At 46.9% G+C, this 26,366-nt stretch overlaps 9 protein-coding genes and 1 long non-coding RNA gene across 11 annotated transcripts; 6 read left to right on the top strand and 4 right to left on the bottom strand.

Moving 5' to 3' along the window:
• Positions 1-83: 83 nt before the first annotated feature.
• On the top strand, positions 84-660 carry LOC136186787 (uncharacterized). The gene is made up of 2 exons (XR_010669759.1): positions 84-265; positions 317-660. It is a non-coding gene; the product is annotated as an uncharacterized lncRNA (long non-coding RNA).
• Positions 661-796: 136 nt separating this feature from the next.
• On the bottom strand, positions 797-4,500 carry LOC136186784 (muskelin-like). The gene is made up of 24 exons (XM_065974250.1): positions 4,361-4,500; positions 4,236-4,305; positions 4,021-4,166; positions 3,897-3,967; positions 3,653-3,840; positions 3,461-3,598; positions 3,353-3,407; positions 3,220-3,303; positions 3,087-3,164; positions 2,925-3,037; positions 2,757-2,869; positions 2,605-2,707; positions 2,377-2,552; positions 2,253-2,316; positions 2,077-2,188; positions 1,951-2,009; positions 1,816-1,886; positions 1,652-1,760; positions 1,520-1,600; positions 1,376-1,437; positions 1,216-1,318; positions 1,086-1,155; positions 1,000-1,031; positions 797-945 (listed from the first exon to the last, which is right to left on the bottom strand). Exons 1-24 carry the CDS (start codon positions 4,495-4,497, stop codon positions 862-864), a joined length of 2,319 nt encoding a protein of 772 aa, XP_065830322.1. The 5' UTR covers positions 4,498-4,500; the 3' UTR covers positions 797-861.
• Positions 4,501-4,549: 49 nt separating this feature from the next.
• On the top strand, positions 4,550-6,457 carry LOC136185587 (ubiquitin carboxyl-terminal hydrolase 33-like). Its single transcript, XM_065972753.1, has one exon. It carries the CDS (start codon positions 4,559-4,561, stop codon positions 6,410-6,412), a length of 1,854 nt encoding a protein of 617 aa, XP_065828825.1. The 5' UTR covers positions 4,550-4,558; the 3' UTR covers positions 6,413-6,457.
• Positions 6,458-6,562: 105 nt separating this feature from the next.
• On the top strand, positions 6,563-10,418 carry LOC136186385 (histone-lysine N-methyltransferase EZH2-like). The gene is made up of 20 exons (XM_065973702.1): positions 6,563-6,641; positions 6,703-6,819; positions 6,880-6,966; positions 7,026-7,152; positions 7,222-7,311; positions 7,369-7,444; positions 7,498-7,545; positions 7,598-7,692; positions 7,765-7,799; positions 7,847-7,967; positions 8,037-8,158; positions 8,216-8,354; positions 8,408-8,533; positions 8,588-8,701; positions 8,754-8,818; positions 8,905-9,082; positions 9,152-9,232; positions 9,347-9,431; positions 9,493-9,557; positions 9,628-10,418. The coding sequence occupies exons 1-20, from the start codon at positions 6,633-6,635 to the stop codon at positions 9,849-9,851; spliced, it is 2,004 nt and encodes a 667-aa protein (XP_065829774.1). The 5' UTR covers positions 6,563-6,632; the 3' UTR covers positions 9,852-10,418.
• A 498-nt stretch (positions 10,419-10,916) lies between these two features.
• Positions 10,917-16,290, top strand: LOC136186379 (serine/threonine-protein kinase WNK3-like). The gene is made up of 12 exons (XM_065973693.1): positions 10,917-11,670; positions 11,856-12,046; positions 12,096-12,316; positions 12,365-12,522; positions 12,572-12,660; positions 12,713-12,926; positions 12,981-13,388; positions 13,440-13,823; positions 13,883-13,981; positions 14,043-14,840; positions 14,895-15,040; positions 15,100-16,290. Exons 1-12 carry the CDS (start codon positions 11,317-11,319, stop codon positions 15,929-15,931), a joined length of 3,894 nt encoding a protein of 1,297 aa, XP_065829765.1. The 5' UTR covers positions 10,917-11,316; the 3' UTR covers positions 15,932-16,290.
• Positions 16,291-16,324: 34 nt separating this feature from the next.
• On the bottom strand, positions 16,325-18,075 carry LOC136186388 (28S rRNA (cytosine-C(5))-methyltransferase-like). Its single transcript, XM_065973707.1, has 9 exons — positions 17,925-18,075; positions 17,804-17,862; positions 17,366-17,752; positions 17,199-17,314; positions 17,038-17,146; positions 16,886-16,984; positions 16,712-16,834; positions 16,554-16,659; positions 16,325-16,496 (listed from the first exon to the last, which is right to left on the bottom strand). The coding sequence occupies exons 1-9, from the start codon at positions 18,064-18,066 to the stop codon at positions 16,345-16,347; spliced, it is 1,293 nt and encodes a 430-aa protein (XP_065829779.1). The 5' UTR covers positions 18,067-18,075; the 3' UTR covers positions 16,325-16,344.
• LOC136186382 (disintegrin and metalloproteinase domain-containing protein 12-like) lies at positions 16,434-22,440 on the top strand. The gene is made up of 27 exons (XM_065973698.1): positions 16,434-16,504; positions 16,731-16,870; positions 16,930-17,017; positions 17,069-17,164; positions 17,217-18,348; positions 18,399-18,466; positions 18,512-18,594; positions 18,646-18,709; positions 18,757-18,842; positions 18,917-19,124; positions 19,178-19,243; positions 19,295-19,366; positions 19,424-19,593; positions 19,645-19,729; positions 19,793-19,880; positions 19,930-19,981; positions 20,029-20,131; positions 20,195-20,266; positions 20,311-20,412; positions 20,460-20,540; positions 20,589-20,639; positions 20,732-20,795; positions 20,849-20,957; positions 21,016-21,138; positions 21,190-21,268; positions 21,335-21,430; positions 21,483-22,440. The coding sequence occupies exons 5-27, from the start codon at positions 18,276-18,278 to the stop codon at positions 21,768-21,770; spliced, it is 2,283 nt and encodes a 760-aa protein (XP_065829770.1). The 5' UTR covers positions 16,434-16,504; positions 16,731-16,870; positions 16,930-17,017; positions 17,069-17,164; positions 17,217-18,275; the 3' UTR covers positions 21,771-22,440.
• Positions 21,768-24,269, bottom strand: LOC136186384 (N-fatty-acyl-amino acid synthase/hydrolase PM20D1.2-like). Of its 2 annotated transcripts, none has more exons than XM_065973701.1 (12): positions 24,188-24,269; positions 23,760-24,080; positions 23,474-23,709; positions 23,331-23,417; positions 23,147-23,280; positions 22,897-23,092; positions 22,725-22,786; positions 22,594-22,672; positions 22,478-22,549; positions 22,309-22,422; positions 22,184-22,235; positions 21,768-22,121 (listed from the first exon to the last, which is right to left on the bottom strand). In XM_065973701.1, the coding sequence occupies exons 2-12, from the start codon at positions 24,031-24,033 to the stop codon at positions 21,886-21,888; spliced, it is 1,542 nt and encodes a 513-aa protein (XP_065829773.1). In that variant the 5' UTR covers positions 24,034-24,080; positions 24,188-24,269; the 3' UTR covers positions 21,768-21,885. The 2 variants fall into 2 exon arrangements, with proteins under 2 accessions (XP_065829773.1, XP_065829772.1); XM_065973700.1 differs by having other exon boundaries at positions 24,155-24,267.
• On the top strand, positions 24,262-25,490 carry LOC136186391 (protein lifeguard 4-like). Its single transcript, XM_065973710.1, has 7 exons — positions 24,262-24,429; positions 24,483-24,591; positions 24,650-24,755; positions 24,809-24,842; positions 24,899-25,016; positions 25,074-25,119; positions 25,193-25,490. The coding sequence occupies exons 1-7, from the start codon at positions 24,315-24,317 to the stop codon at positions 25,394-25,396; spliced, it is 732 nt and encodes a 243-aa protein (XP_065829782.1). The 5' UTR covers positions 24,262-24,314; the 3' UTR covers positions 25,397-25,490.
• On the bottom strand, positions 25,330-26,352 carry LOC136186393 (protein CFAP276-like). Its single transcript, XM_065973712.1, has 4 exons — positions 26,204-26,352; positions 25,916-26,148; positions 25,742-25,857; positions 25,330-25,522 (listed from the first exon to the last, which is right to left on the bottom strand). Exons 1-4 carry the CDS (start codon positions 26,273-26,275, stop codon positions 25,452-25,454), a joined length of 492 nt encoding a protein of 163 aa, XP_065829784.1. The 5' UTR covers positions 26,276-26,352; the 3' UTR covers positions 25,330-25,451.
• Positions 26,353-26,366: the final 14 nt, after the last annotated feature.

Raw genomic sequence — 26,366 nt, 5'->3', positions numbered from 1 at the left:
TATTGACCGATGATAGGGCTTTCAAACGAGCTATGGCACGTCTAGATACGTGCCGGCATCGCGGAGGTCGCGCCGGGGGACTACGGTATTAGGGGCCGTCTCTCATCCAGGCGGGTACCGGTGGGGTGGCTGATGACGTCGTGGCTCGCCCGACACTTTTTGGAACGGGTGGCCATTGCTTTTGCGGTGGCTGCCTTGGGCTACGAAGCGTCCGAACCTCCGCGCGGTGTAGCCTGGATAGCGCGAATACGGACGCAGCAAAAAGGTACGTACAACGATTTTTTGACAGATACTAATTTTTTTCTTTTTTTTCTAGGTGGAAGCGTGAAGGAGAGAGCTCGAGAAATCGAAGACGGAACGACAGAGACAAATCTTCTTGTTTTTTAGGGCAAAATGTGGACGAGAAGGCTCAAGAAAACGAAGATGGAACGACAGAGACGAATCTTCTTCTTTTTCGGCGGAAACGCGAACGAAAGAGCTCAAGAAATCGACGACGGAACGACGGGATGTTTTTTAGGTGGAAATATGGACGAGAAGGCTCAAGAAAACGAAGACGAAACGATCAAATCGAAGAAGGAACGATTGGAAGGAGTTTGCGAGCGATCGAGCGCATGCAGCGTTTTTTTCTTTTTTGTATCAAATAAAACTGTTGTAAAACTCCATGGTAATGGCTCGTCAGCGCTGTTTCTCGAAGCAAACGCGATGGCAGTTCGATTTTATCGCTCCGCGTCGGTGTCTCCAAACCCGGATGACAAGTGCCTCTTTTCTCAAAGAAAGGCGGAAGAGAGCGATAGACTTAATTTATCATTCCTGTGTAATGCGTCTAAATTCGTATGTTGCACGCTACCGCTTGTAAAATTGTCACAATTTCGTTGTTGTGAACGGGGGTGTACCTACTGGTTTCGTCATTGATTCTGGAAAATATCCGCACAGCTTGTCGAACAACTTAGAGGACAGAATTAATTTAGTTTCGCACTCTTTATAAGATTCGTCGGTCACCTGATTGCGCTGCATTCGGAACTCATCAAGAGCTGAAAGTGTGTTATCTCGTTTCGTTTCCTTTTTTAAAAAAATGAGGATTCTACCTGAATGACTATCGTCTTGAATTTTCCTTTGAGAGAAATTCGTTATGAGAACCGATACTAGTGCACAAAACTAGAAAGAATATTTTTTGCAAAAGTTTTCCAGGAAGTTGACTTGAATTGAATAGAGAACCTCGTCCGTTTCCGCTTGATTCCCGTGGTCGACGAGAGCAGACAAATCGTTCTGTAGATAAGACAGCGCTTCGACGGAATTAGTGTGCGACAATTCTTCAAATCTGCACGAATCAATTTTCGTGCAGGAGCACAAAAACGAAATAACGAACGAATAAGACCTTTGCCTTCGAATCATTAACTTGCAAGATCGCACAAGTTGCTCTCCCGAAGGCATTACGAGCTAAAGAAGAAGAAAAACAAATCGACGATGAAAAGTGAACGAAGGCGGGGGGGGGGGGGGGGGGGGGGGGGCAGGACTGAACCGTGAACGTCCAAAAATCATCGAGACGCATCCACCGATGCTCGTGCTGTTTTCCGGCATTGCCTCCGTAGATGAAATGCGTCTGGTATATAAAACATATTTACGTGAAAGCGGTGTGACATATCTACTGTACTTTCGAGATGGGATCAAAGACCAATTGATAAGCGAAACGAGCGCAAGGGGTCGTCGCTTCATCGGCGGAGTGGATCGCCGCAACGCCGCCGAATTTGCAAACGCGCAACCTGAAACGAATTAAAGGATTCTACGTACTTCTTTGTGCAATTCGTGAGCGCACACCATTCCTCCGTTTCGATTTTGAACAGGCAGACAGAATTAAAAGCGACTCTTTGCGAGGTGCGACGATGACCCTATTGAGGAGGAGGAGGGACAGTCAAAAACAGAGAGAAGCACATCGGGCATCTGGCTACTTACGCTAAAAATGTAGATTTCCTGTTTTTCGCAATCAATAGAGACTCTCTGAATGTATCTTCCTAAATAAATTAGAAGGACCGTTTCGGCCATCAGAAAAAAAGGCACTGGTAAAACGAAATGGTGTACCGTTCATTCCACCTTCATAGAAAAAATTTCTAATTTGGCACGTATCAACGTAATAGGCGAGACATCTTATGTAACGAGGAAACGAGCCGATTAGGAACAGTTGACGAGAAACCTCACCAAAGAGACTCAGTGTAAACGCCTCAACTCCCGCGTTACGTTCCGACCCCCCTATTTACCTCGTTAAAAACCATTCCGAGACCGCCTTTCGTATTTTGACACATTTCCCAAAGGGAGGGGTTTCTAGAATATCCAATCAAAAGCGTCGGGGAGAGGGGGAGGAGAGAACATCTTTCTCCTTACAGAATTTGTGTCCATTTGCGACTTGAAATGTGATACGAATAGAGTCGTCCACTAAGACAGTGGCCGGAACTTTGGTGCACTTGATGCTTCTTGGAAGACTCTAACATCAACGAAGCAGTTGAATAGACTTTGCCACCGAAAACGTAGATTGTCTCATTTTCGCTATCAATGCACATCTAGAGAGAGAACAAATGCGAAAAGCCAGAACACCAATAATTCGTTACGAACTTGATGATCAATGACGAGACCCGGTCCCCCTTCCAAGGACGTGTCGGCGCTAAGTAACGTCCATTTGCGCGTGGCGAGGTCGTACAAGTAGAGATCGCCCAGACTAAATGACATACGTCGTAAAAGCGTGATAGAAAGAGATTCATTGCGACCTGTCATTGGATGTTTCTACGGGAGTGCTGTCGTAATATCTGCCGAACGTGTACAGCTTTCTCCGTTTCCAGTCGAGACACATTTTGTGACACGATCTCGCACACGGGCCTCCCTTGTACGATACAGTCGATTCCATTTGCTTCTGATCAGCTCTACGTACACCGTACCTCTTTTTCGGTATCCAATGAGAGACACTCCCATTCTTGCGATTCAAGATGATACTGCCAAAGATCGGCCAAATCCTTTTCGCCGTCCCAACCACCAAACAAAAGAATGGATTCTGCGAGAAAGCCGCTAGACGGATTACGCTAGAACGATTTATTCGGTACTCGTGCAAGGATCGAAAACCATTTGATGTCCTCCTCTCATTCCAGGCCAGCGTTTTCGCTGCGCCCCTCGATATGAGCCTATTAATAATTAATACGTTATTGATCTGGAGTGCTAGAGCTACCAAATTAAAACCTGATTTTGGAGAAGGATCGTTTCTGATGCGTTTCCATTCCACGTCAATTTCCTGCTTATTAAGAAATTCGTCAAAATTTCCACCTAAAATGCCGCGATGACGTCAAAAAACATAGAAACTTATCTATATTACGATTGGCTGCTTCTTCGATGAGTTGCTCACTGGTTTCAAAATCGGCGCATTCCACCTATTTCGTCGACAATTTCACTAATCTCCAAATAAACGATTCAAGATGCGTACTAAATCGTAGTGCAATTGCGTCAGCTGTGGATGTTCCAATTTGACTCGGCTCCTTCGTCCCAGTTCACTAAACAAATCCATGTAGCCTAGTTTTCTCAAGTGCTTCAGACAATGTCGCGTCACTTCAGCACTTCTCATCTAAAAATAGCAATCAGCATTAATCCACTCCCTTATACAAAGTCCCAGCTTTACTTCAGAACTAAGACAATAAATTGGAGAAATTTTTTCGTGGCATGATACGGACGGTAGAGACTCTGGCAGTAATGATGACGTCATTGGAACTTCCTGGTTCTGCTGCTGCTGCTGCTGCTGTTGCTGGCCTCTCAGTTCAACATACCAGATACTAAATCCAAAGGTCTGTTCCCATGCCAAATGAGGAACTGTTGTTAAAAAGATAGTTAATTCAAAACGGTATTCGCGTGCGAGAAAATCGAACCTATTTTTAAAAAATTACAGCATATTGGCTTTAAATGAAATGTCTCTTTGACGTCATCATTACGCAGCTCCCTTTACAAATAAGATGACTTGATTGGGAGTAAATTGCATTCATTGATTAATACCCTGTGTAAACTTGCTTCATTTCATTTTCGTCGAGACCGGCGAAAATGTCAAACAAATGCAAATTGCAAACGTGCGCTCTCTTATACTTTCCAAAAGTGATGCTGCGCACAATGCAAGGTCCGTGGCTCAGCTTCAATGTCAAGTACTAAATAAGAGACAAGGGACAATTATTATTATTATTAGAAATTTCCGAAACCCATTCCAGAGAACGTGCCTGTGGCGGACGATTTGACTCGGATAGCCAGCGAGACGTTTCGTCTTTAGGATTGTCAACAAGAATATTGCTGCAGGTAAACACAGATCGAGATCTCGCGCGAGCTTCGAACTTCTTCTGCTTACTTCGGATGAAAGGCGTCGGAGTAGAAACTCGACCATCTGTGTAGCGAATACTTCAATTCGTGCCCCCCGCCGGTCGCTCCCGTTCCCGTCGGAGCGACAATAGTAGTACGAGCGCGCTCTGGGTGCCGTACCGCCATCGGTTGCGCGACGTCGAACAAGCGCGCACTTTGTGCGCACGCCGCCGCGCAGCTTCGGCAAATGAAGGCATCGAACGTCGAAGAAGTGTTCGCGTCGATGCTAAGGAGTTCTGTTCTCCAAATCCTTGTTGTCCTGATCTTAGGATGGATGAGCGACGAGGTTTTACGCAATCGCGGCCGAGAGAAAGAGAGTTCGATACGTTTTCTATTGGGAATTGTCTATTTGATCAACTCTTTTGTAATCTTCGTTATCAACGGCACCCTACCCTTTTTTCTCGTTGCTGCGGGACTCAAACAAGTCTACGACAGCGGTGCCGCCTCCAGAACACCAAACGAAATGACAAAAGACTCTGAGGGAAAAGTTTCTTATGCATCTCTTCCTCCCTCACCGCTGTCACTGCCACCACCACCAACATTACCATCACCATCACCTAAAGATTGTTCTCAATCGGTTTCTCGTTCGTGGTCGTTGAAAACTCTGTTGCTGTTTGGAAAGCAGAACGATGTCTATCCTCGAGGAATAAAAAATGACGGATCAAATACCTGTTTTCTTAATTCTTGCCTTCAATGTTTAGCTAGGGCGCCTGGTTTTTTAGAAGGTCTCAGAGCGAGCAATCAAGTTCCACTATCTCGTCTTGAACGCGATGGGCAGCAGCAGGAGCGAAAAGACTTTGTTTGCTCGCTTATCGAATTGCTTGGCAGTCTTAGGATTCTCAAACAGAAAGGCAGTCACGTGAGCAATGTTGAATTTCGTTCCATCGCTCACGTCCTAAATCCGTCGTTGATTGCTTCTCCCGCGGACGGATACCAAAGGCAGACGGACGTCGGCGAATTTCTTCTATGGCTTCTAGATGTTATCGACGAGACAGTGAAAACAACGAGTGAAGCCCACAGCGACTGTCACGTCGATTCCTTGACTATGAATGACATAGGGGAAGATGTACGTCGTCGTCGACGACGGCGGGGGCGGCCGAGACGAGACGGCTATGTGAATGGTACTGCTGGAAATAATTTGTTTAATCTTGAAAATGCTGAATTGGCAACGGAGAAATTGTTTCGTGTTCTTGAAGCCGGCGGAAGTGGAAATTTCTATGAGAACTTCAACCTATCGTTTCTTATTAGAGCGAAGAATTTTCTTAGCGATTGTTTACTTTGGCATCCGGCGAGTCCCGTTTTGTCTTCTTTGTTCACTCTGGGTCAGTTGCAATGGGCCATTCTTTCGAGAGAGGAGTCATCCATTGTGAAATCGACCTTTGGTGGGCTAATCCTTGAAATGAAGAAGTGTCTTTTGTGCGACAGCTTTTCAGCCATTCCAGAAACGTTCTATATCCTGCCCGTTTCGCTGACGTCAAACCTCTTAGAGTCGTGTCTAGCGTCATTTGGCCAGCCAGAAAGACTTGGACCAGACGACGCACTTCCGTGCCCTTCCTGTAAAAAACGGGGGCGCGGCGAAGCTGCAACTGTAACGTCGTCGCTGCCTCTGGGTTTTGCTACTCGTCAAGCTTTGATTCACACCACTCCTCGCTGCCTAATAATTCAACTTCAACGTTTTTCTTACAATGTTTCCTTGCACAAAGTAGATAAGTGTAATGCTGCTATTGACTTTCCTGTTGAAAAATTGGATATTTCGCCTATTATGCTGAATTGTTATCGCGGAAAAGCCAGTGCAAGTACTGAAAGGAATGGGGGATTGAAAGAGGAGGCAGTCTACACGTTGTATGCATTTTGCTGTCATTTGGGAAAATACGCTGCTTCCTATGGACATTATATCACATACTGTCGTCATATAGATGATGAAAGCCTTTGGTACAAATTTGACGACAAACATGTTACAAAGATTGCTAATATTGAAGTAGAAAAGCAAAAAACCAGAGAAACTGTTTATCTCCTTTTTTATAAGAAGGTTTTTAATTAAAAGACATAGGTGACCGGTCTCATAGTACCAATACAGTAAGCAGTACACGCGGGACACCTGTTAAACGTACAAATAATAATTATTTAATTGGGTACACGTGGCCGCTTTTCAAGGACGTTCCTCGAATGCGCAGGCTCGCTTCGCGATGTTGGAACTGCAGCGTAAAACCGTGTCCGTGTATCGGCGTCTTCGTTCGGAGAAGGAGGAAGCTCAGACTGGAATGATGAAGGTGTAGGCGCGCGCACTGGATGACGCTGTGGCGCGAAAACCGGCGACGATCCTCTGCGCAGGAGTTGCTCTCGAAAAATCTTCGCCTCGTAGCGGAAGAGCGTCGCGGCGAAGTGTCGCCTGTGCAGCTCAAGCCAGTCGATCGTCTGGATCAAAAAGCGGATGATACCGGAGAAAAAGCAAGTTCTCTCGCCAAAATGACAAAGATATTTCGATTTTCGAATTTCCCTTTGTTGCAGAACGAGAAAATATCGTGTGTTCTTCTAGATCCGGTCTCGCCTTTGCCAAAATCGAGAGCGTGGGCTCCTCTACAGCAAAACTATCTTGTATTATACAAAAGAGCAGTCAGTCTAACCGTATGGCGCCTTCACGCAAAATTCTACAGGTCGAAGACGAGACCGTTTTGCATAACATTCCGTACATGGGTGAACAAATTCTCGAAGAAGAGGGCAGCTTTATTGAAGAGCTAATCAAAAACTATGACGCAACTGTACACGATCAATCCAGCGATGGTACTATGGGGAGGAGGGCTGGGCTAGCCACCCCTGCTATAAGAATCTATAACAATATATTGCTTCTAGGCGAGCATCTTAGCGTAGACGACGACATCTTCTTGAAGCTTGTGAAAAGCTTACAGACAGATAGCCAGGCTTCGGCTAGTGGGACAAAAGGTGTGAAGTTGCAACTTGAAAGTAGACTACCGTACATTTATAGTGCTCAATGCTTAGGGACTGACATGGCTATATTTACGGCAATTGCAACCGTTTTTCCACAGTGCGGATCAGAAGACAAAGTTTATGACAGGTAAACTAGGTGTAAAAATGAAGCAGCCCAAAGACGTCTATCTGCCTTTATAGATATTGTCGTCTTCTTGGCCTTTCTCTATGTGCTCCGAATATTGATAGGTATGCTTACGAGTCTACTTTTGCTAGGGGGTGTACGTGTTTCGTTTGCTAGCGGTAACGTCGAAGCGATGTCTCCAGATCAATGCCTTGATTCGTATCGTCGTCTCTTTTGCCGAATGTGCTACAAATATGACTGCTTTATTCATTGTACGATCAGTCAGTCGCGATAGTTCATACAGTACACGTGTCAACCCCGATTGCTGTTATTTACATTTGTAGCGGCAACTATACTACCAAACGAAAAGAAGCCAAAGGTATCGTATGCAATTCTACAGCTTTGCAGAGAATTCTATCCATCTAGCTCACTTCTGGGGCTAAACGACCACTTGCGCCTTGTGGTGCTGACTGCTTTCTTCACGTTGCACCTGCTCACAGTGGAAAGGGAAAAGAACTTGTAAGCTCCATAGCAAAAAGCGACAGTGGTGAGTCCTAGCAGTTTTAATAAATAAATAAATAAATAAATAATCTGCTTGTACTGACTGTTGCATCAGGTACTTTCTCCACCAAAGACTGGAGTGGCACAGAGGCGTCTCTATTTGGCGTGCTAAAACCCATATTCATGCAGAACTACTGCGCTCTGGCCCAAGTGCTGAATACAAAGTCCTGCAAAGAAGTGAAAAAGATGTTAAGGCCCGCGCCTAGAGTTGCGAATTCACTGTCTCTTTGTCAGGTTTATCTGTACGCTCAGAGAGAAACGACCGAGTCAACGGAGCACACGCGAGAGACCCAAAGCGAGCCCATCAGTCGGGGAAAAAAGAAGAAGGCTCGCACTTGGTACATGCTCTGTCGAAAATTGCAGCAGCAAAAAAGTGAGAAGGAGGATGATTTTTCTCTGCTCCTTTTCTAACAATTCAATACGTAGAATCGCATTCCACTCCGTCGTGCAGTTACACTCCATGCAATCACGAGGGTCCCTGCGAGGCGCCTCGTTGTCCCTGCGCGTCGGTGAAGAATTTCTGCGAGAAGTTTTGTTTATGTGCAGAAGATTGTGCGTTTGCGTTTGTGTTACTGAAAAAACGTTTGTGTGGATTTTTTTGTTTAGGCTCAAATCGTTTTCTTGGCTGTCGATGTAAGGCGTCGTGCAACACGAAGTTGTGTCCGTGCTTTTTGGCCGCACGAGAGTGCGACGCCGATCTGTGTTCGTCTTGTGGCGCCAGTATGTCGTAGGCACGTTCCATATTTCGATTTCACACCTTGTTTCATATTAGATGCTGTTCCCGAGCAGGAGACGGTATCATGCAAGAATGTGAACCTTCAGCGAGGGCTGAGAAAGGTGACTTTTATAGCTGTAGTACGCAGTACCAGTTACGAGTAGGAGAAGCTTTCATTCTTGGTTTTTTATTGGGGATTTCTTTTTAGCGTCTTTTGCTTGCTCCGTCTGATGTTGCCGGTTGGGGTATATTCATTGGAGAGCCGGCCCAGAAGAACGAATTTATCGGTGAGTACTGCGGCGAAGTCATATCGCAAGAGGAAGCCGATCGACGGGGGAAAGTATACGATAAGTACAAGTGCAGTTTTCTCTTTAACTTGAATCAAGGTGAAAGATGAAAGACTTTGCTTGCTTGCTTGCTTGCACCGCAAGTGTACATTACTGACTTCTCTTCAGATTTTGTCGTCGATGCCACTCGCAAGGGCAACAAGATTCGATTCGCTAACCATTCAATTCATCCGAATTGCTATGCAAAAGGTGGGTAAGACCCTATGCTAATTTTTGCTAAATACGCATGCGGAGTCGTCACTGAATTTTGCCGTCAAACTTTTTGCGTTGCTGTACCTGATACCTGATTGGGTCTTTCACTAGTTATGATGGTTGCCGGCGATCACCGGATCGGCATTTACGCCAAACGACCAATTAGTACAGGAGAAGAACTCTTCTTTGACTACAGGTTCATATAATCTTTTCAATTAAATTTCTCTAGCTTTAAACTCAACTGATTCTGTCTTCAGATACGGTCCTACGGATGCACTCAAGTTCGTCGCTCTGGAACGAACGATAGACATCGTTCAGGAAGGCAAGTAGAAGTGCACCCTAGTACTGACTATTTGGACAAGATGTTCGCCTCGGTCCCGGACGCTTTATAGTTGATGGCAGCTTAGTGGAACGCCGCGCTTCCAATCGTTCAATCGGTGCCGACGAAACGACGAAATACGTCGTCGATGCCGGCCAGACTATTTCCGATTTCTTCGCTTTCCTCGCCTCTTTTTCAACGGGTGCCGTCGTACGAGACGAGAGCCGTTCTAGCCATTCGAGCGGCCGCGAAGCGTTCGTCTCGTCGATGCAATCGACGACGGAAAGAGACGGCTGAACGAGCGTCAATCGAGCCGCCAATTCTTTTCTCCGCTGAAGCACAACGGGTGCCGACGCGGGTCGCCGTCGCCGTCCCTCGCCGCGAGACTCGCACAATTCCTTAGCGAAATCTCGCACTTGCTCAACAGTCGGTCTTCTCGTCGGATTAACCGATAGGCATTGTATTAAAAATCTCGCGAAGCGCGAACTAAGCGGTCGTCCGTCCGCGTACGACGTTTGTCGTCGAGCGACGTCCGCGTGCAGGCGGCTTATCTGTTGAGCAGACGGCCGGCTCGATTCGCCGCCGCCGCCGCCGCCGCCACCAGAAATCTTATACATAATTCGGTGAAAAAGGACGGCGAGACGCCACACGTCGTCCTTTTCCGAACAGCGGCTATAGTGCGGATAGCGCGGCGGCTGAAAAAGATCGTACTTGCAATCGTTGATCGGTAAAAACGTTAGTTTGACACGCCCCTCGCCGGTAAAGATAATCTTTGACGGTACGATGCGCGTCGAGTAGATTCTTTTCTGATGCAGATAGCAAATCGCTTCGGTTATGTCCAAAAAAACTCGTATTGCGCGCGTGTAGGACTGATTCGTTGCGATCCAGTCGTCAATCGATTTCGCTTCGAAATTTTCCAATGCGTACATGTGACGTGTCGCGTTGGATCGCGTGTCGGTATAGTAGCAACGGTGAAGGCTTGGGTGGGGCTTGATTTTTGGCCACGCCTGCAGCAAATAAGGAACTTTCGAGTTGTCAACTTGAATGAGAGCGTAAACAACGCTTGCTGCACGTGACGGGCAAAGTGCTCTGATAAAATCGCACTCGCTCGTTCTCGCTACGCGACATCCGTCTTGCAATTGTACGGCAAGATTGTGAGTCTGATGCACGTAACTCTTGAGCGCACTCGGTAGCGGCAGTTTTCCTAATTGATTCATACGCTGCAGTCCCATGCATTTCCACACTGCAATACTACACAATTCTTGTAATGACGCTATGCGTCGCCGCGACTCCATTCGATCTCACAAAAGGAAGAGTATCCGGGGTGGGTTCACACTGATTGCGTGCGTTAAATACCAACGCATGCGCCTATCCCGCGAGTTGCTTAGCTCTATCCATATTTCGTCGAATTCTCTTTCTTTTTTCTTTCGCGACGCCCAAGAACCGATCGTTCATCGATCGTCGTGCTCTTGTTCAACGATTTGTGAAACAACCGGCGGGAATAGCGCCTCGATCCGTCCTCGGCCCGGCCTCGACGCGCAGCGAAACGAAAAAGTATCGTCGGGACGTGTCGCTGCCTTCCACGGCGCCCACCGGTGACCAGTGGATTGCAAGTGGCACAGCGCGATAGGCGGAGACCCCCCAAATAGCCAATCGCCTTCGTGGAATGCTCGTCGCTTCGAAAAGCGATGACTTTCTAAATCGACGCGCGTTTCTTCGACCCGCCAAGTAAGCGAGAGACCTCTCCCGAAACGATCGACACATGAATCCCATCGAAAACGACGACGAAAAGCGTCCGGCCGCGCAGGGCTCCCCAATCGGGTCACCACCTCGATCGCCGTCAAAAACGAAGCCTGGCGACAACGCGTCGACGGAAAAGGACGGAAAAAACGTCGAAACGACGATGACGACGGCGACGATGACGACGATGACGACGACGGCGACGAGCGATCGCGTAGAAGAGGAAGAAGAAGAGCGTGACGTCAAAGCCGTCGATCACAGTCCCGATGGTCGCTTTCTCAAGTTCGAAGAGGAATTGGGTCGCGGATCGTTTAAGACCGTCTATAAGGGGCTGGATACCGAGACGGGAGTGGCCGTCGCTTGGTGCGAGCTTCAGGTGAGAGGAGAGATAGAAAGGAGGCGTTTGACTATTTCCACGAATATATTGGGGGAATATTGGGGGATCGAGCAAGCTAGTAGAGGGAAAGCAATTAGCAGTTGTTAGAAATAGGGATAATTAATAGTCCACCATATCGTGATTTGATTTGTGGGGATGGACGTTTTTTTTTCTTTCTTTTGCAGACGACTCGTTTTCGGAAGCAGGACAAAGGCCGCTTTCGCGAAGAGGCGTCCATCCTCAAGTCCCTCCAACATCCCAACATTCTCAAATTTCACGACTTTTGGGAAATTGAAGCAGTGAATGCGACGGTGCCCGGAAAAAAGACGACTCTCATTCTCGTAACTGAACTAATGACGTCAGGAACTCTAAAAACGTCAGCAGAGCGACCACAGACTCGCCAATTATGACAACTATTTTCTTAGATACCTTCGTCGATTCAAGAAAATCAACATCAAGATCATGCGTCGTTGGTGCGCGCAGATACTCCACGGACTCCACTTCCTTCACACGCGAACGCCGCCCATCATACATCGAGATCTCAAATGCGACAACATTTTTATAACGGGTCCTTCTGGAGTCGTCAAGATTGGAGATCTCGGTTTAGCGACGTTGCGGCATCGTTCTTTTGTCAGCAGCGTAATTGGTACGACGAAGACTCCAAAAAGGCAACGTTGATTTATAATTCTTATAGGGACGCCTGAATTTATGGCTCCGGAAATGTACGAGGAGAAGTACGACGAAAAGGTGGACGTGTACGCCTTTGGGATGTGTCTACTTGAGATGGCCACGAACGAGTATCCCTACAGCGAGTGTCAAAACGCCGCTCAGATATATAAGAAAGTTACTAGCGTAAGTGTCCTTGATAAAGTGACTTGACTTTTTATTTCTGTTTCTCTAGGGATGTGAACCGGACGCTCTGGGTAAAGTTGAAAATAAGGTTATCGCGGAAGTGATAGTAAGGAGTATTGATTACAATCGAGAGAAAAGGTGAGGATACTTTTCGCTGCTTTCTGCGGAAGAGCCTTTTTTGTCTTCATAGATATACGATTCCTCAATTGCTTGCTCATCCCTTTTTCACTGAAGACGAAACTGTCAAAGTTGTGTTGGGAAGCAAAAACGCTGACGTTACTGGCGACACTGTAGGCCTACTGCTCTTTAATGACAGCAAAAAGGGAAAATCGAACCAACACGGCGGAATCCAAATAGCGTTCAATTTGAAGAGCGATACGCCGGACAGCGTAGCAACAGAACTGGCAAGGACTCCAGCAATAAAACGTTCCTCATTCTACTGGGTTTATTATTTGCAGGTGAACAAGCAGTACATCAAACAAGAGAAGATCCAGGCTGTCGCTACCTCAATACGAGAACGATTAGAAGACGTCAAACGATTGCAAATGAAGCAAGCCGAGTCGTCATCCAGCGCCACTAGGTCTCTTGCGCCCTCGTCAACTGCTAGCAGCGGAATGGGGGAGAAGTCGTCTCTCGGCTTGAATCCTAATCCCACTGCAAGTCAGGCAGTTGTGGAGTCAGGAACTTTGGATTCTGGCATTGGTTCATCTTCCGCGTCCGGATCCACTGCTGCTGCTGCTGCTGCTGCTGCTGCTGCTGCTGCAGTGGCTGCTGTTCCTCCTCCTCCTGCTGCTGCTACTTCTGCTGCTACTGCTTCTGCTGCACCGACGGTGACGGCGACGACAACGGCTGCTGGGCCAAGTCAAGTGAGGGCCCTGCAGAAGCAATCTGCTTCTAGTCGATTCTATTGTGTTTAGGATCCGGCGGATGAGGAAGAGGATGTAAGCGAATCGAAGGAGAAAGATCGATTGAACGTGGGAAGTCCGCCTTTGGTGAAAAGGATGGACAGCATGAACAGGAAAAGGACCGAAGAGATTGTCAACGCGTTGTCCGAGAGTGGACAAGATCCAAGCATTTCTCCACCTCAGCAGCAGCAGGAGGGAGGCGCCGCGCGATCAGACAGTGTCATTGGAAAACCGAAGGGGAAAGGTGCCAAAGGAAAAGGGGGTAAGCCGAAGTTGGTTTGCAAAGAGATGTCAGATGATAAGATGGCCTACTGCGTGTTACATTCAAAAAATACCCAAATTGATTTCCAGTTCAGCACCTTAGACGATTCGCCCGACGAAGTCGCTTCAAGCATCGTACGTGCGACGTAATAGTCTGTTTATTCAGAATGAACTTAGGCATCGATTCGATTTAGGTTGACGCTGGCCATTTGGACGCTGCCAATCGTCAGTGGCTTTACGAAGAACTGCTGAGAGTTGTGAAGAGAGGAGAAAGAACCGAAAAGGAGCAGGGAGTAAGGCGATATTGTAAAGTGTCTCTAAAGAGATTAGCGTTTTGACCCTTCTTCCTTGAAGATAAGCGAGATTGGTGACAGTGAGAAAGTCTTCTCATCCGACGTCACCGCGACCGCTGATGACAGAAAGGCGGGCGATGGATCAGTTCGCGACGGTGAGAATAGTCACGTGCTCTCTGCGGGTGCCGTCGAAGTGACGAGCGACAAAGACGGGCGGAGAAACGAGGAAGAGGAAGAGAAAAGGGAGACTATCCCTCGACGAGACGACAATGACGCAGGATTGGAGGTTATGAGCGCATCGGCGCAACTCCCCGACGAGAAAAAAGTCGAACCGACGACGACGTCAGAGAGAGCCGACCCCGTTCTTTCCGTACCCGTAAAATTACCAAGTCTCGACCTGCCGGAGAATCTCGCCACGAGGAGTCCGCTGGATATCGAAGGTGAGCGTCAAATAAGTCGATTCATGGTTGCCGACGCCGATGAGGCGGAGAGTCAAGAAGATGCGGCTGAAGCGGAAGTTTTGCCTTTGAATCCTTCTATGGAAACTGTCCAGCACGAGCCGTCCTCACCGTTGATTCAGACGAGAAAAGATCTTTCTGACGATTCTAAGTCGTCGTCGTCGTCTGGGGCGAAGGCAGCGCCTGCGCCCAGTCAGCCGTCGACGGAGAGTTCAACAGTCCACGGCGAGGAGAATTCGCCGGCGGAAGCTACGGAACAATTTGACACGACCGAGAAGACTCCGCAGGCTTCGGTTCTTCCTCCTAATTCGCCGGTGCGAACTGTGCAGGCGCAGGCCACTGTCACCGGTTCGGGAAAACAAGGAGAGAAAGAGAAAGGGCCGCCGTCTCCTAGTCCTACGGTAAGTTGGAACTTCCAAGCAACGGTGCGTTTTTTTTGGATAATCTCTGTTCAGAGGGCTTCTACTTCGCGGGAGTCGTCTATCAGTAGTGTGCCTGAAGGTGAGTTGGAGCGCTTGCAGCACATCAATGCTTTACAGTCTAGTCCGTCTGAAACGCCCGGCCAATTAGACAGCGAAGGAGAACGGGAGCTGGAGGAAAAGTACGCCACCACGGAATGTATCACGATGAGTGATTCATTTTTTCCCCCTTTTCTCTAAGGCAAAAAAAGGAGCTTCAAGACCTGGACGAGAAATACAAGAACGATCGAAAGGACATGGAAGGACGGCACAAGAAGGAGCTCAACGCTCTCAAGGCGAAAAAGAAGAAGGACTTGGAACAAGCGGCACGGACGAAACTGCAGTCGCGCTCAGTGGAATCGATTTCTGCATCGGCAGCAGGACCGCCGGATCCGAAAGACAAAAGCCGGCAGAAGACGCAAGAGCTCGAAAAACGAGAAATCGAAAGATTCGAGAGCAATCCGAAGATGCTTCGAAAGGCGGAACAAAAGGATATCGAAGCGGCCAAGCATCGTTTGGCGGCATTAAAAAACCCGACGATCAGCAGCGCCAGCGGTGCATCCGATCCTTGCGAACCGAAACAGACGCTGAAACAGTTGCAGGAGCAAAAACGATATCCAAGTTCGGCCGTCGCACCCCAGTCTCAAGTGGTGACAGCGGCGGCGGCGGCGGTGGCGGCGGTGGCGGCGGTGGCGGCTCCTTCGACGAACCATCCTCCTCCTCCTCCTCCTGATTCTGTCGAATGGGCGGAATTCTCGTCCGCACGGGCGGCTCAGACGCAACCTCCCGCGACGAATTTCGTCTCCGCACCCGTACATGCTTCCACCCAATCGGGATCTGCTAAATACCTCGTCCATCAACCCCCACCGCCTACTCAGCAGTACGCATCGCAAAAGCCCCCTTCTACTACTACAACTACGACGACTACAACTACTATTACTCCCCCTACTGTTACTCCCCCTACTGTTAACAAACCGGAACCGTCAACCCTAGACGAATTTGATCCGTACAGGCCAATAGAGAGGAAAAGCTAGTATCAGCTCAACTGGTGTCTGCTCCCATTCTAGTTTTTGTCCCTTTGATAAGAATCGTATCCCCTTCTCCCTTCTTTCCTTCCTCGATCCTTCCCTCCCTCCTCCCTCCTCCCTCCCTCAAGACGTCTGTATAAAGAACGATTGGAGTTTTGTGCAACTGAGCGTGTGTTAATTCTGACACGCTGCTGCTGCTGTATTGCCTCCTTGCGCAGTCGTGAGTGTTCGTTGTACAGTCGTTGCATTGGATGTTGCCGGTCAAAACTAGATGCACGCGTACGTAGTAGGATGGATGGGCAGGTGCCGGTTGTTTCTTTGTAATCGGGATTTTGTAATAATATTGGGTAACGTAATGTACGGTGGGAGAATATCCGAGAAACGAGTCGCAATAGAAACTCAATTTAAAGGTATAGTTTTTAGTCAACAACAGATCTGTGCTTTCGCTGTTTAGTTTTTTGTCGTGTTTTAACCTTCAGTGCGATTTTAGGCTCGGTCGTCTTTCTCTCGAAAACAGCGACGAAGAAACCTTGAGTTTCGTCTTCTGTTGAAGTTCGTACACAATATTCAGCTATAAAGGTATAATGAGATAGGGTGCATGTTTGCTAGCGTGTGTATGAATGAGTACCGGTAGAGAAAAGGGGTAAACCTCGCCTTGGCCACTCTGGCAGAGCGTGAACTAGTGTGAAGTTCGGATTACTTTTCAGAGCTTTTTTGACTACCTCCTCATTTTCCTGTTAGAAAGGAAACACTGACGGGTCGTCATTTTGGTAGAAATATGTGCACCTCTTTGTGTATTGAGCAGGTGGAATACACCACTCGTCGAGCGGACGGAAAACGAAGAGCGTGCAGAAGGACACTCAATTGAAATTGAGCCAATTTTTCAATGCGCCATTGAGGCGTTTCGCCCTGTGAATCTCACTTCGAGAAAACGACTCGCGTTTGGTAGGCTTTGTTAACCTTTTCAATGGTTCTCTCTACGTGACTGACTATGCCCGATCCAGAACACGAAGGATCGACGAGAATGTATTCCACGTCTTTGTAGTCTTCCGGCTTTATCTGGAAGAAAATCATCACATGAAGCACTGCCACGTAAGTACTGTAGACTGTACGCGTAAAAAGTTGGCCCTTTTCATCTTGCAGCAAGTCGCACCAGCTCGAACCATCAGCTCTCTCATTGTTTCAAGGCGACTTCCATCAATGTCAAAGGCAAAAATGCTTCTGAAGATGAAAAATCAGGTACCAAACACTGCCAATAATTCAATTCTAATACCCTTTGTTCTTCATCAAGCTTGCCAGGTGACTTGTCTTGTTACCAGGTGCAGCACAAGCATCAATGACGTTAGACCCCGGAGGAGGAGACAATAGAAAAGCGGATAAGCAGCTCGCCTATAAAGATACTACTAACTCACTCTCTCTTTTCCGTAATCTAACGGTAACCTTGTCTTGTAGAATAACTTGACCGCTTACGTACATGGGATCGTCGTGCAAATCAGTTCCAGTCGGAAAAACCATGAGATGAGGAACGTGATTGTCTTGACGAAAGCAACGCCCTGAAGACTGGCTTTCGTTTTCCGACAGAGTCCATTTCCTCTGCTGAAAATGCCCCACAGCGTCATCCCAAGTCGTTTTCAACGTATTAACTCGAACGTAGCGAGGCAGGCGAACATCTGTTTTCCGTTCTTCTTCGCTCCCTTTCAATTGCTCCATTGCCGTCCTCAGACAGTCCTTTTGTCTGTAGACAGCAGCCTTTAGCTTTCCCCCGCAACGAAGTCCCCGCCCGAAAAGAAAGTCGTATAAAACGACAGCGGCAATATTAGTTGACAGCTATACAGAACGAAAGTGAGGAGGTCCCCCTGTAGAACGATGGTTGGTTACCGATGGTTCTTCTTGCAAGAATGCCGCAGCGCTCATGATTTTTTGAAGGAGGGAATAATCTGCGAGCGTAAACGTTGCGTTAGGTGGCCGTTTGCGAACAGCCTGCGTCCCTGTTATCTACGTTTCAACGTTTGACAGACTAAGGCGTAGAGTTTCTTCTTGTTTTCGGCAATCTTGTTCGATAGAACGAGATGCTTCACCGAGCCGCGTCTTGCCAGGACGCGATCGAGCACTGCCGCTGCGTGAAAGTAGACGGCGGACATCGGACATCGATGGCCTCCCGGATGAGCGCCGCTTATAATTGAGCGAATTATTAGAAAAATGTATTCAGATCAACTGGTACTTGTAAGGGCACTTGTAAGATATTACCGATTGCATCACAAAAGTAGCACCTCAATTGCGACAAAGTAGCTAGCCGGACTGGTAACTAAGGACAACATTCAGTCATTACTGTGTATGAGGAAAGATAAACATGAGAGCGGTGACGTATTTCTACTTGCTTTGCTGTCTTGCTGTTTCAGCTGAGCTACTCAAAGCGACTGAAAGTAACTTGGATCATGATGGGCTTATTGAATCATGTCTGATTTCTGTTCAGATTTCCAAGAGTTCATCCCCAAAGACCACTCTGGTCAACGAGTAGGCCGTCATCTTTCGACGCTCTTGGTAGGTAGTCGTGGCAATGCTGTATCTACTGACCTGACGCAATAGCCGAATGGCTCTCATCCCCTGAGTACGACTTTTCTACTTTCGGTATTTGGCCAACAGTACGTCGTAGACCTTACGTTGAACAGGTAAAATTGACATATTTATCGATGTTCGTGACTCTTTAGTTAATTAATTAGGCGCCTCATCCCTTCTACCTTCGTTCAAATACATTATTCAGAAACGAACAACAAAATCATCACGGTAGCTCGAGACTGCAGGTCTAACTAGCCTTTGTGACGCTGTTATAGAGAGGTGTGGAAAATTGCTTTTACCACGGAAAAATTCGGGGTTATTCGGACTCGAACGTTATTCTAAGTACATGCCAAGGACTCAGGTACAGAGAATGGGGGGGGGGGGGGGGGGGGGGGGGGGGGCGGTAATAAGATTTATTAATTTGTTGATTTTTAGTGGCATTTTCTACCATGGCAACGACGATTCGACTTACTTTTACATTGAACCTGGCGACAGTACGGACGACGGTCACATTCACATCATCTATCGAGCCAGCGACTTGACAGAGAGAAACGTCACTGAAATGTGTGGTGAATTCAATCACAGTCACATCCTTTTCTCTCCGCCACGGATTCTGCAACAACAGGCAGCGCCAAGGCACAGAGTATGCTCTACGTTTTTGCTATATAAACGATTTCGTATTTATGCTAACTTTAGCTTCGAAGAGACGTTGTGTCCGAAGAGAAGGTAATAGAATTAGTTCTCGTCAATGACAATAGACAGGTGAGTTGACGGTTATACTACTGGGCCACAGTCAGTTTCTTTTCGCGATAGTTTCTAATTCGCGGAAGCAATGTAAATGCTACTGCAATGGAATCTGTGGCAGTTGCAAACATGATAGATGGGGTAAGCAACGCCGGTACAGTTGCTATGAAATCTATTACGTCGTGTTTGAACTCTTAGTTCTACAAATATATCAATACAAGAGTAGCCCTGCTTGCTGTAGAGGTGTGGAATACTAGAGACCAAATAGTGATTAGCAGCAAGCCAGACGAAACCCTGGACGCATTTCTCGAGTACCGGAAAGCCGATTTGTTGCCAATCTGTCCTCACGACACCGGTCATTTAATAACGTAAGTATGCGCGAAAACAGCCAATAAGAATTCCAAATATTTTAATACCAGTGGTATCGACTTTGATGGAAGTACTGCTGGTCTAGCAACACTGGGAGGAGTGTGCAGTCGAACAGGCGGCGGAGGAGTTAACCAGGTACACTTCTGCCGAAAGTCATTTTAGGCTGCATATCCTACGCACTTTTTTTTGATATCATAGTATCTCGGGGCAACTTCTCGAGATGTTTTTAGCGCAATTTTGGCTCACGAACTTGGACACAATCTCAATATGAATCACGATAACGATCGTAGGCTATTCTTGTTGTTGATGTGTATTTTGGCAGCTCGCTTTTTTAGGTGGTTGTACCTGTGCTGATGGCAATCTTCAATGCATCATGTCTGCCACTTTGTAAGTTAATAACCGAAGTGATTACTCTGGGTCTATTTTGTTGACAGGAGTCGCACGCCGCCCGACAGGTTTAGTTCGTGCAGCGAAGAAGATTATCATTCATTTTTGCAAAGTGGCTTTGGAACGTGTCTGTTCAATCGACCGTCAAAGGTGGGAGAAAATACACCTGTTTATAACGCAGCAAAATTACGTGTAAGTTGACATCATTTCAAGCTATTTGGAAATCCTGTTTGTGGCAATGGATTCGTGGAGACGGGAGAGGCTTGTGATTGCGGCTCGCCGGAGGTATAAGAGAAGGAATACTAGCACCATTTTATTCATTGTTACAGGAATGCGCTGCAGCTAATGATTCGTGCTGTAATCCCTCAACGTGTCGTCTTCACGATCAGGCTCAGTGTGCTGATGGGCTATGCTGCAGTCCAAATTGCCAAGTGACAGCATCTAACTCGCCGTCTAATGATTTACTTTGCTTACGCAGTTTTTGTCCACGGATGTTTTGTGTCGAGACGCTGCAGCAAGCTGTGATCTACCAGAATACTGCAGTGGAACTTCAGCCGACGTAAGAAATTATCAGTAGCCTCACGAATTGAACTGGGAATATATGTAGTGTCCTGCCAACGCTCGCCTTCAAGACGGCACTCCGTGCGAAGGAGATTCAGTAAGTAGATGGCTTAAACTTAAATTGATAGATAGATAGATAGATAGAGAGATAGATAGATAGATAGATGGTAATTAGTTTTGATTTTTTAGTCATATTGCTACAACGGCCAGTGTCTCACGCACGAGAAGCAGTGTCACAACATTTGGGGATCAAGTACACGGAAGATCAAAATCAATTTATATTTTTGCAGTGATGTCTGCATGTAGATGCCACTGTAGGCGACGACATATGCTACAACTTTTTTAATAAGAAAGGCGATCAGTTTGGCTACTGCAGCATTGACAACGATGGCAACTACGTTGCCTGCACGGAGGAGTTAGAAAAGAGACGTGTCTATATCATCTTTCTCTCTATATAGTGTTTGTTATTCCAGAAACGTTAGATGCGGCATCCTGTATTGCTTTGGAGGCTTGACAGTCCCGTCATTTTCCCAAGCGTTTATTACCTACTTCACCCGCACACTAACCTTTGGTTCTGGCGTGTCAATTCAGTGCAAGTATGCGTACTGCAACATACATTCGTCCACCGATTTACGTCTGCTGAACAGAGGAGCTCACATTGATTTTGGAGAAGACGTTGCCTCGCTTGGTCTTGTAGAAGACGGAACTAAATGCGATGAAAATAAGGTTTGCCAGGATCGATAGTTTGAAGTTGACAGCTGATAAGGATCGATGATAATACGCCTGTCTCAGATTTGCTTAAAGCAGAGCTGCGCGAGTCTAAGCAGTCTTGACACAAGAGGTCAGTGTCCGGTTGGAGAAAACGGACAGACATGCTCGGGAAAAGGGGTACGAACAAGAATGAAATTCGGTCAAAAATTCACAGATATGTCCTCTTTAGGTCTGCAACGATCATTCGGAATGTACGTGCAACGTCGGCTTCTCTCCGCCTGTTTGCGCGCCTAAGTCAAATACAACAAGCGCACCTGTACCAACGTCTGCCACGTCGACTACCCAAGCGAGAACCGACCCGGCAACAAAAGACGGAATCGTCACGACCGCTGTATTTACAACGGCATCAGGTAGAAAAGTAGCTAATATGGGAAATTCCCTCCCTGCCTCCCTCCTCGCCTCCCTTCCCCCCACGGTATTCAATGCATCAACGCATGCCTTGAAAATTAACAAATAATCGGAAAAGCTAAAATTTAGTTAGTGGATACTATTACTAAATCACAATCAACTAAACAAGGCGTCGTCGCCAACCCAAAACAGAGACATTTCAAAGGTCAGAACGTCTATCAGTGTTAGAGTTCACCCGAACTTTCTTTGGGTGTTGAGCTAACATCGTATTTCTTGTCCGAATTGAGCATAAGTCGGTAGTAGAAATGGACGGTGCGCTCGTAGTTTTCTACGGAGATGCGCTCGTCGGTGCCCTGCACCTGCGACATGTCGCTTGCGCTCTGAATGGTCGGACTGAACCGGTACACGTTGGGAGTCAACGATAAATAGTGACGTCCGTCCAAATTAGCAAGAGAAAGAGCTAAACAAATTTACGTGCATGAGGAATGACGACTAACTAACTAAAAAATTCAGCTTCTTTACTTGGGCCAGTTAAGATCTGCGAAAAAGTTTCTGCCAGAGATAGCTTGATCATCTAAAGACGTTGTAGATTTAAGAGTAGTTGTACAAAAACGGTGAAAGTTTGCGTGCTGGCAACACACTTTTACCTGGTAACCAAAACTATCCGGTGCAGAACTGGATTCCGGTGACGGTGGTATGGCTTCGATGACAGTGATTTTGACTCTGTCGTCGTTGATGATTGTTTTTGTATGATCTAGAACCTGAAAAAAAAACGTAGGTCCTTAGACTGGCGTCTTCTCACATTCTGTACTGTACTTCGTTGATTGTGTTGGCAGAGTGAATGCGGAAACTAATTGTAGCATTAGCCCACGTCGGCAATACATTGTCCTACAACGAAAAATCATATGATGAAAGAACCAGTTACTGCGTACTTTAATGCCTCCACTAATCAACGAAGCTACTCCCGTCGTTCGAATAGCTCCATTATTATCAGGAAAGTAAGTCATTACTCTAAATAATGAAACACTGAACATTAATAAAATAATTTCTCTGCGTACAGTACCTTTCTATAATAGGTCCAAACAACCAGAGATTGCTCATGGCAATACGATAAGGCAATGGCATCTACGCAAAAGAAAAGAAACGCTTTTGACAATACTATATGTGCTAATATGGTAAGGAAAAGCTACAATATCTTCACCCATAATCTAATCTAAATCTGTGACTTTTCTAACCTTGGTTGCAAGGTGCTTAAGAAGTTTTACTTCAGCTCCTTGTCCAAACACCAATGGCATCTGATTGTCCTCAATTCGATTGACGGCTCGAGCCAGGATCCCAATGCTGGATTCTGGATGAGGTATTCCTGTATGTCCGCCAAGCGTCTTCACTGACAGCTCCACTGTCAAGTAGCCCTTTTCTGCAACTCCGATCCTAAAATGAAAATTCAAATAGAAAGATAAAGGAGTAAGGCTATATAGAGCATACAGAGCTACTAGGCCATCAATTCCTGGAATCATATCTGAGCTGATGGTAATTCCCTCACCCAGAACAAACGCCAGGGTTACTCCACGTGATTCTAAGACGGTGGAAATCTCTTTTGCCCCATCAAAGCCCCCTATCTACGATATATAGGAAGTCAGACTATAAGATGAGTACTGCTGTACTATGCCTTTGAATCATGTCCAAAAGCAATGTAGAAACTCCGGCGAAACTTGTATCCGCTCTTCAGCAGCCCCTCTAACGCCTCCATTACCCCCTTACATGTATACATAATAGTAACTGCTGTGTTTTTTTCACAGAGGATTTTCATACCATGACTACGTTTTTGAGGTCCATCGAACCTCTCCCATATATGTATCCGTCTCGAACGAGCCCTTCAAACGGCGGCGCTGTCTTCCAGTCCTCATCCCTTGCCGGTACAACATCCAAGTGAGCTTCGAGCAGGTAAGGCAGCCGAGATGTATCGCTTCCCGTCACGTGGTACAAGATACTGTACTGGCCAATCAGCTCTCGCGTGACCAAAGAAGACGAGTGAATAACGGGGAAGGCTAGAAGTGTATAGTCTATCTTTGGCCAGTCAATTTACTAATCTAATTACTCTGCTCTAAAAGCTTTCTCAAGTCGACGAGGGCCGTCGTGTTGAGCTCGTTTCGTCCAAAAGTGATGGTTCGAATTCGAATTGCTTGCAGAAGATGGTCGACGAGTTCGTTCGTAGGACGTGGTTGATAGTCGGGTTTGGGTTGTCCGACATCCTCTTCTACAGCATAAAGGGCGCTCTGGTCGTAGGCAATACCGAATGTGAGTGTGTGATAGAGAATGGTAGTAAGGAGTCCCACAACAAGAAGAAGGAAAACAATTCTTGACGGCGACATTCTGATCACTGCGCTTGCGCGATGTGTACTTGTTGTTTTTCCCAGAACTGGAACCAGAGACAACAAGTAACGAGGCGAAACCAGCTTCACGCGTACAACGCGTGACAACCCCTGGCTTTACAATCTGATCCCGCAGTCGTATGTCTATACGTACTGATCGATCATGGAATGGGATTTGCTGCAACGAACGACTGCTCTCGCTGATCTATCTATCGTTGACCCACGCTACTCTGACGTCACACCACATACGGCAGTCTCATACGTCACCTAAGGTCCCCATCATGAGCTCTGTGAAAGACGTGGAGTACGGCGACGACAAGGAGGAGCAGCAGACAGGGCGCATGTCTTATCGCGACAGCGTCGTCGTCGCGCAAGTCTCCGTGCAAATTCGCCTCGGTGAGTCCGTGAAGCGCAGGAAGCGCATCGAATCGATGCCGTCGCTCTTTCAGGCTTTCTTCGCAAAGTTTACGGCATTCTAACGGCGCAACTGGCTCTGACTGTCGCCGTGGCGACGCTCTTTGTGACGGTCGACTCGGTCAAGAGCTTTGTTCGTGGAAGGTGCGTCACAGAAGGCGAGAAAAGGGGCCCGGCCCTCCTAGGTTTCGTCTTCTTTTAGTCCCACGACAATGTTAGTCGCCGCTTTCGCTACGTTTGCAATTCTCATCGCTCTTCTCGTGAAGAAAAACGAACACCCGACAAATCTCTACCTTCTCGCAGCATTTGTAAGTCAAAACGCGAAAGCATGCAATCATTGGCTAACGAAAACAATTTTTAGACTTTGTGTGAAGCGTATACGGTCGGCGTCGCCGGTATAGTCATTATTCATTGCATTGTTGGCTTAGCTAAAATCTCGTTCTGTGAGCAGTGACGTTCTATGATCGGCTCATCGTTCTTGAGGCGTTTTTCCTCACGTTGGCCGTTTTTGTCGGTCTCACCGCCTTTACACTGCAGAGCAAGCGTGATTACAGCACTTGGGGAGCAAGGTCGACTCGGGGAGGAAGGGAATGAAATGTCTCTAAATTTTGTTTTTGCTCACTTAGTCTCTTTTCTTTCCTCTGGATTCTAATCCTTGGCGGATTTCTTCAGGTTTGAGAGGAGGACGATTATGAGGAAAATCTGTCTCATTATCCTATCTATCTATCTATTTTTCCATCTCTAGTTCTTCATTCGTTCTGATTCGCTCGACTTTGTCATCTCCCTTGCTGGAGCAGTCGTCTTCTCTGGCTTCATCATCTTTGACACGCACATGATCATGCATCGGCTGTCACCTGAAGACTACATCGTCGCAGCAATCAATCTCTATCTTGACGTTCTCAATCTATTCCTTTATATACTCAGGCTACTGTCAAAGGACAACAACTGAAAAAAAAGGCGCAGTTTTTTTTTTCTTTTAGACCCCACTAATCATGCAAATAGTCTCAGGTAGTATAAAAGCCGCCGTCGTCTTTTCTTGAGTAGCCTCGATTGGTAGCAGCACTGTGATGGCTCTCTATGAAAACATCAAGTCAAGCAATGGAACCAGCAAGGAAAGCTCTTAGACACAAAAAAAATATTGAGCGCTAAAAGGTTTTCTACCGCCTCTAATGGACACTTCAATAGTCCATCCTACTAGAAGCTAAGACATCTTAGTTTGCAATTGAAGTGCGTGTCCATATCATATGCAGATAAGTTCATAACAGACAGGTCTGTATATAGGTACGTGTCTTACCTATTGCTCCCCCGATACTGTGTGGATTCAGTGTTCGTTTATCTTTCGCTTCAACGTAATCCATCTCGTTGCGATCGACGTACTCTTCTGGCGAGGCTCGATTTTTCAAAATTCGTCTACAAATCTTTCCCTCACAATTCTATTTTTTCCCTGTCGACTATTTTTTCGGCGTACCCATGCGGAAGACCGATCGTTTCGGGTTGTATTAGAGTCTCCGCTTTTGATCTGAGGAAGTTACTGTGATGATCGTAGTGGGCTTTCAGCACGAGGTCGAGACTGTCTCGCGGCGCTTTGGGATCGAAGTGGAACGCGTGGCGTCGATCGCTGGCAAGCGTTGCCGTCTGATTCAATCGTTCCCACGGATTTTCCTTCGATTTCAACGTCAAAGAGCCGTGTAGGTACTGGGTCTAGAGTTTGACGCGTACAGAAGGAATTGAAACGATGCGCGAGTCTTTTTTATACCGGGTCGCTCTTCTCCTTTGTAAAATTGCTGTCGTTCTCCTGACGAGGGAATGGATACGGATCTCGAGACATGTCGCTACTTCGTTGCTACGCACAGCGTCCGGGGTATCTCGGTTATTGTTCACGCGCAGAGAGTCTCACGCAGAGCTCGCGTGCGAGCGCA

Source organism: Oscarella lobularis, chromosome 4, assembly GCF_947507565.1.
Source record: "Oscarella lobularis chromosome 4, ooOscLobu1.1, whole genome shotgun sequence".
NCBI lineage: Eukaryota > Metazoa > Porifera > Homoscleromorpha > Homosclerophorida > Oscarellidae > Oscarella > Oscarella lobularis.
The sequence above is the reverse complement of the archived record's forward strand: the minus strand, read 5'-3'. Positions and strand labels throughout refer to the sequence as shown.

Bases quoted from the DNA above. Each gene is read 5' to 3' on its own strand.
- LOC136186784 (XM_065974250.1), bottom strand. From the start codon at position 4,497: ATGGCGGTACGGCACCCAGAGCGCGCTCGTACTACTATTGTCGCTCCG. The intron at 3,165-3,219 runs GTTTTAATTTGG...AATTATTAATAG, and splicing joins CGATCCTTCTCCAAAATCAG to GCTCATATCGAGGGGCGCAG. The intron at 1,319-1,375 runs GTCTTATTCGTT...TGATTCGTGCAG, and splicing joins TTAATGATTCGAAGGCAAAG to ATTTGAAGAATTGTCGCACA.
- LOC136185587 (XM_065972753.1), top strand. From the start codon at position 4,559: ATGAAGGCATCGAACGTCGAAGAAGTGTTCGCGTCGATGCTAAGGAGT.
- LOC136186385 (XM_065973702.1), top strand. The intron at 8,702-8,753 runs GTATGTCGTAGG...GTTTCATATTAG, and splicing joins GTGTTCGTCTTGTGGCGCCA to ATGCTGTTCCCGAGCAGGAG. The intron at 9,432-9,492 runs GTTCATATAATC...TTCTGTCTTCAG, and splicing joins GAACTCTTCTTTGACTACAG to ATACGGTCCTACGGATGCAC.
- LOC136186379 (XM_065973693.1), top strand. From the start codon at position 11,317: ATGAATCCCATCGAAAACGACGACGAAAAGCGTCCGGCCGCGCAGGGC. The intron at 12,317-12,364 runs GTACGACGAAGA...TAATTCTTATAG, and splicing joins TTTTGTCAGCAGCGTAATTG to GGACGCCTGAATTTATGGCT. The intron at 12,927-12,980 runs GCAAGGACTCCA...TATTATTTGCAG, and splicing joins ACAGCGTAGCAACAGAACTG to GTGAACAAGCAGTACATCAA.
- LOC136186388 (XM_065973707.1), bottom strand. From the start codon at position 18,066: ATGTCCGCCGTCTACTTTCACGCAGCGGCAGTGCTCGATCGCGTCCTG. The intron at 17,753-17,803 runs GTAACCAACCAT...CGTTCTGTATAG, and splicing joins TCTTGCAAGAAGAACCATCG to CTGTCAACTAATATTGCCGC. The intron at 17,147-17,198 runs GTATTAGAATTG...TTTCATCTTCAG, and splicing joins AGCTTGATGAAGAACAAAGG to AAGCATTTTTGCCTTTGACA.
- LOC136186382 (XM_065973698.1), top strand. From the start codon at position 18,276: ATGAGAGCGGTGACGTATTTCTACTTGCTTTGCTGTCTTGCTGTTTCA. The intron at 18,710-18,756 runs GTAGCTCGAGAC...ACGCTGTTATAG, and splicing joins CGAACAACAAAATCATCACG to AGAGGTGTGGAAAATTGCTT. The intron at 20,132-20,194 runs GTGGGAGAAAAT...CATCATTTCAAG, and splicing joins TGTTCAATCGACCGTCAAAG to CTATTTGGAAATCCTGTTTG.
- LOC136186384 (XM_065973701.1), bottom strand. From the start codon at position 24,033: ATGTCGCCGTCAAGAATTGTTTTCCTTCTTCTTGTTGTGGGACTCCTT. The intron at 23,093-23,146 runs GTATGCTCTATA...TTTTCATTTTAG, and splicing joins ATTGATGGCCTAGTAGCTCT to GATCGGAGTTGCAGAAAAGG. The intron at 22,787-22,896 runs GTTAGAAAAGTC...TCTTTTGCGTAG, and splicing joins TTAAGCACCTTGCAACCAAG to ATGCCATTGCCTTATCGTAT.
- LOC136186391 (XM_065973710.1), top strand. From the start codon at position 24,315: ATGAGCTCTGTGAAAGACGTGGAGTACGGCGACGACAAGGAGGAGCAG. The intron at 24,592-24,649 runs GTGCGTCACAGA...GTCTTCTTTTAG, and splicing joins AAGAGCTTTGTTCGTGGAAG to TCCCACGACAATGTTAGTCG. The intron at 24,843-24,898 runs GTATAGTCATTA...TTCTGTGAGCAG, and splicing joins GTATACGGTCGGCGTCGCCG to TGACGTTCTATGATCGGCTC.
- LOC136186393 (XM_065973712.1), bottom strand. From the start codon at position 26,275: ATGTCTCGAGATCCGTATCCATTCCCTCGTCAGGAGAACGACAGCAAT. The intron at 25,858-25,915 runs GTACGCCGAAAA...AAAGATTTGTAG, and splicing joins ACGATCGGTCTTCCGCATGG to ACGAATTTTGAAAAATCGAG. The intron at 25,523-25,741 runs GTAAGACACGTA...ATGTTTTCATAG, and splicing joins CAGTATCGGGGGAGCAATAG to AGAGCCATCACAGTGCTGCT.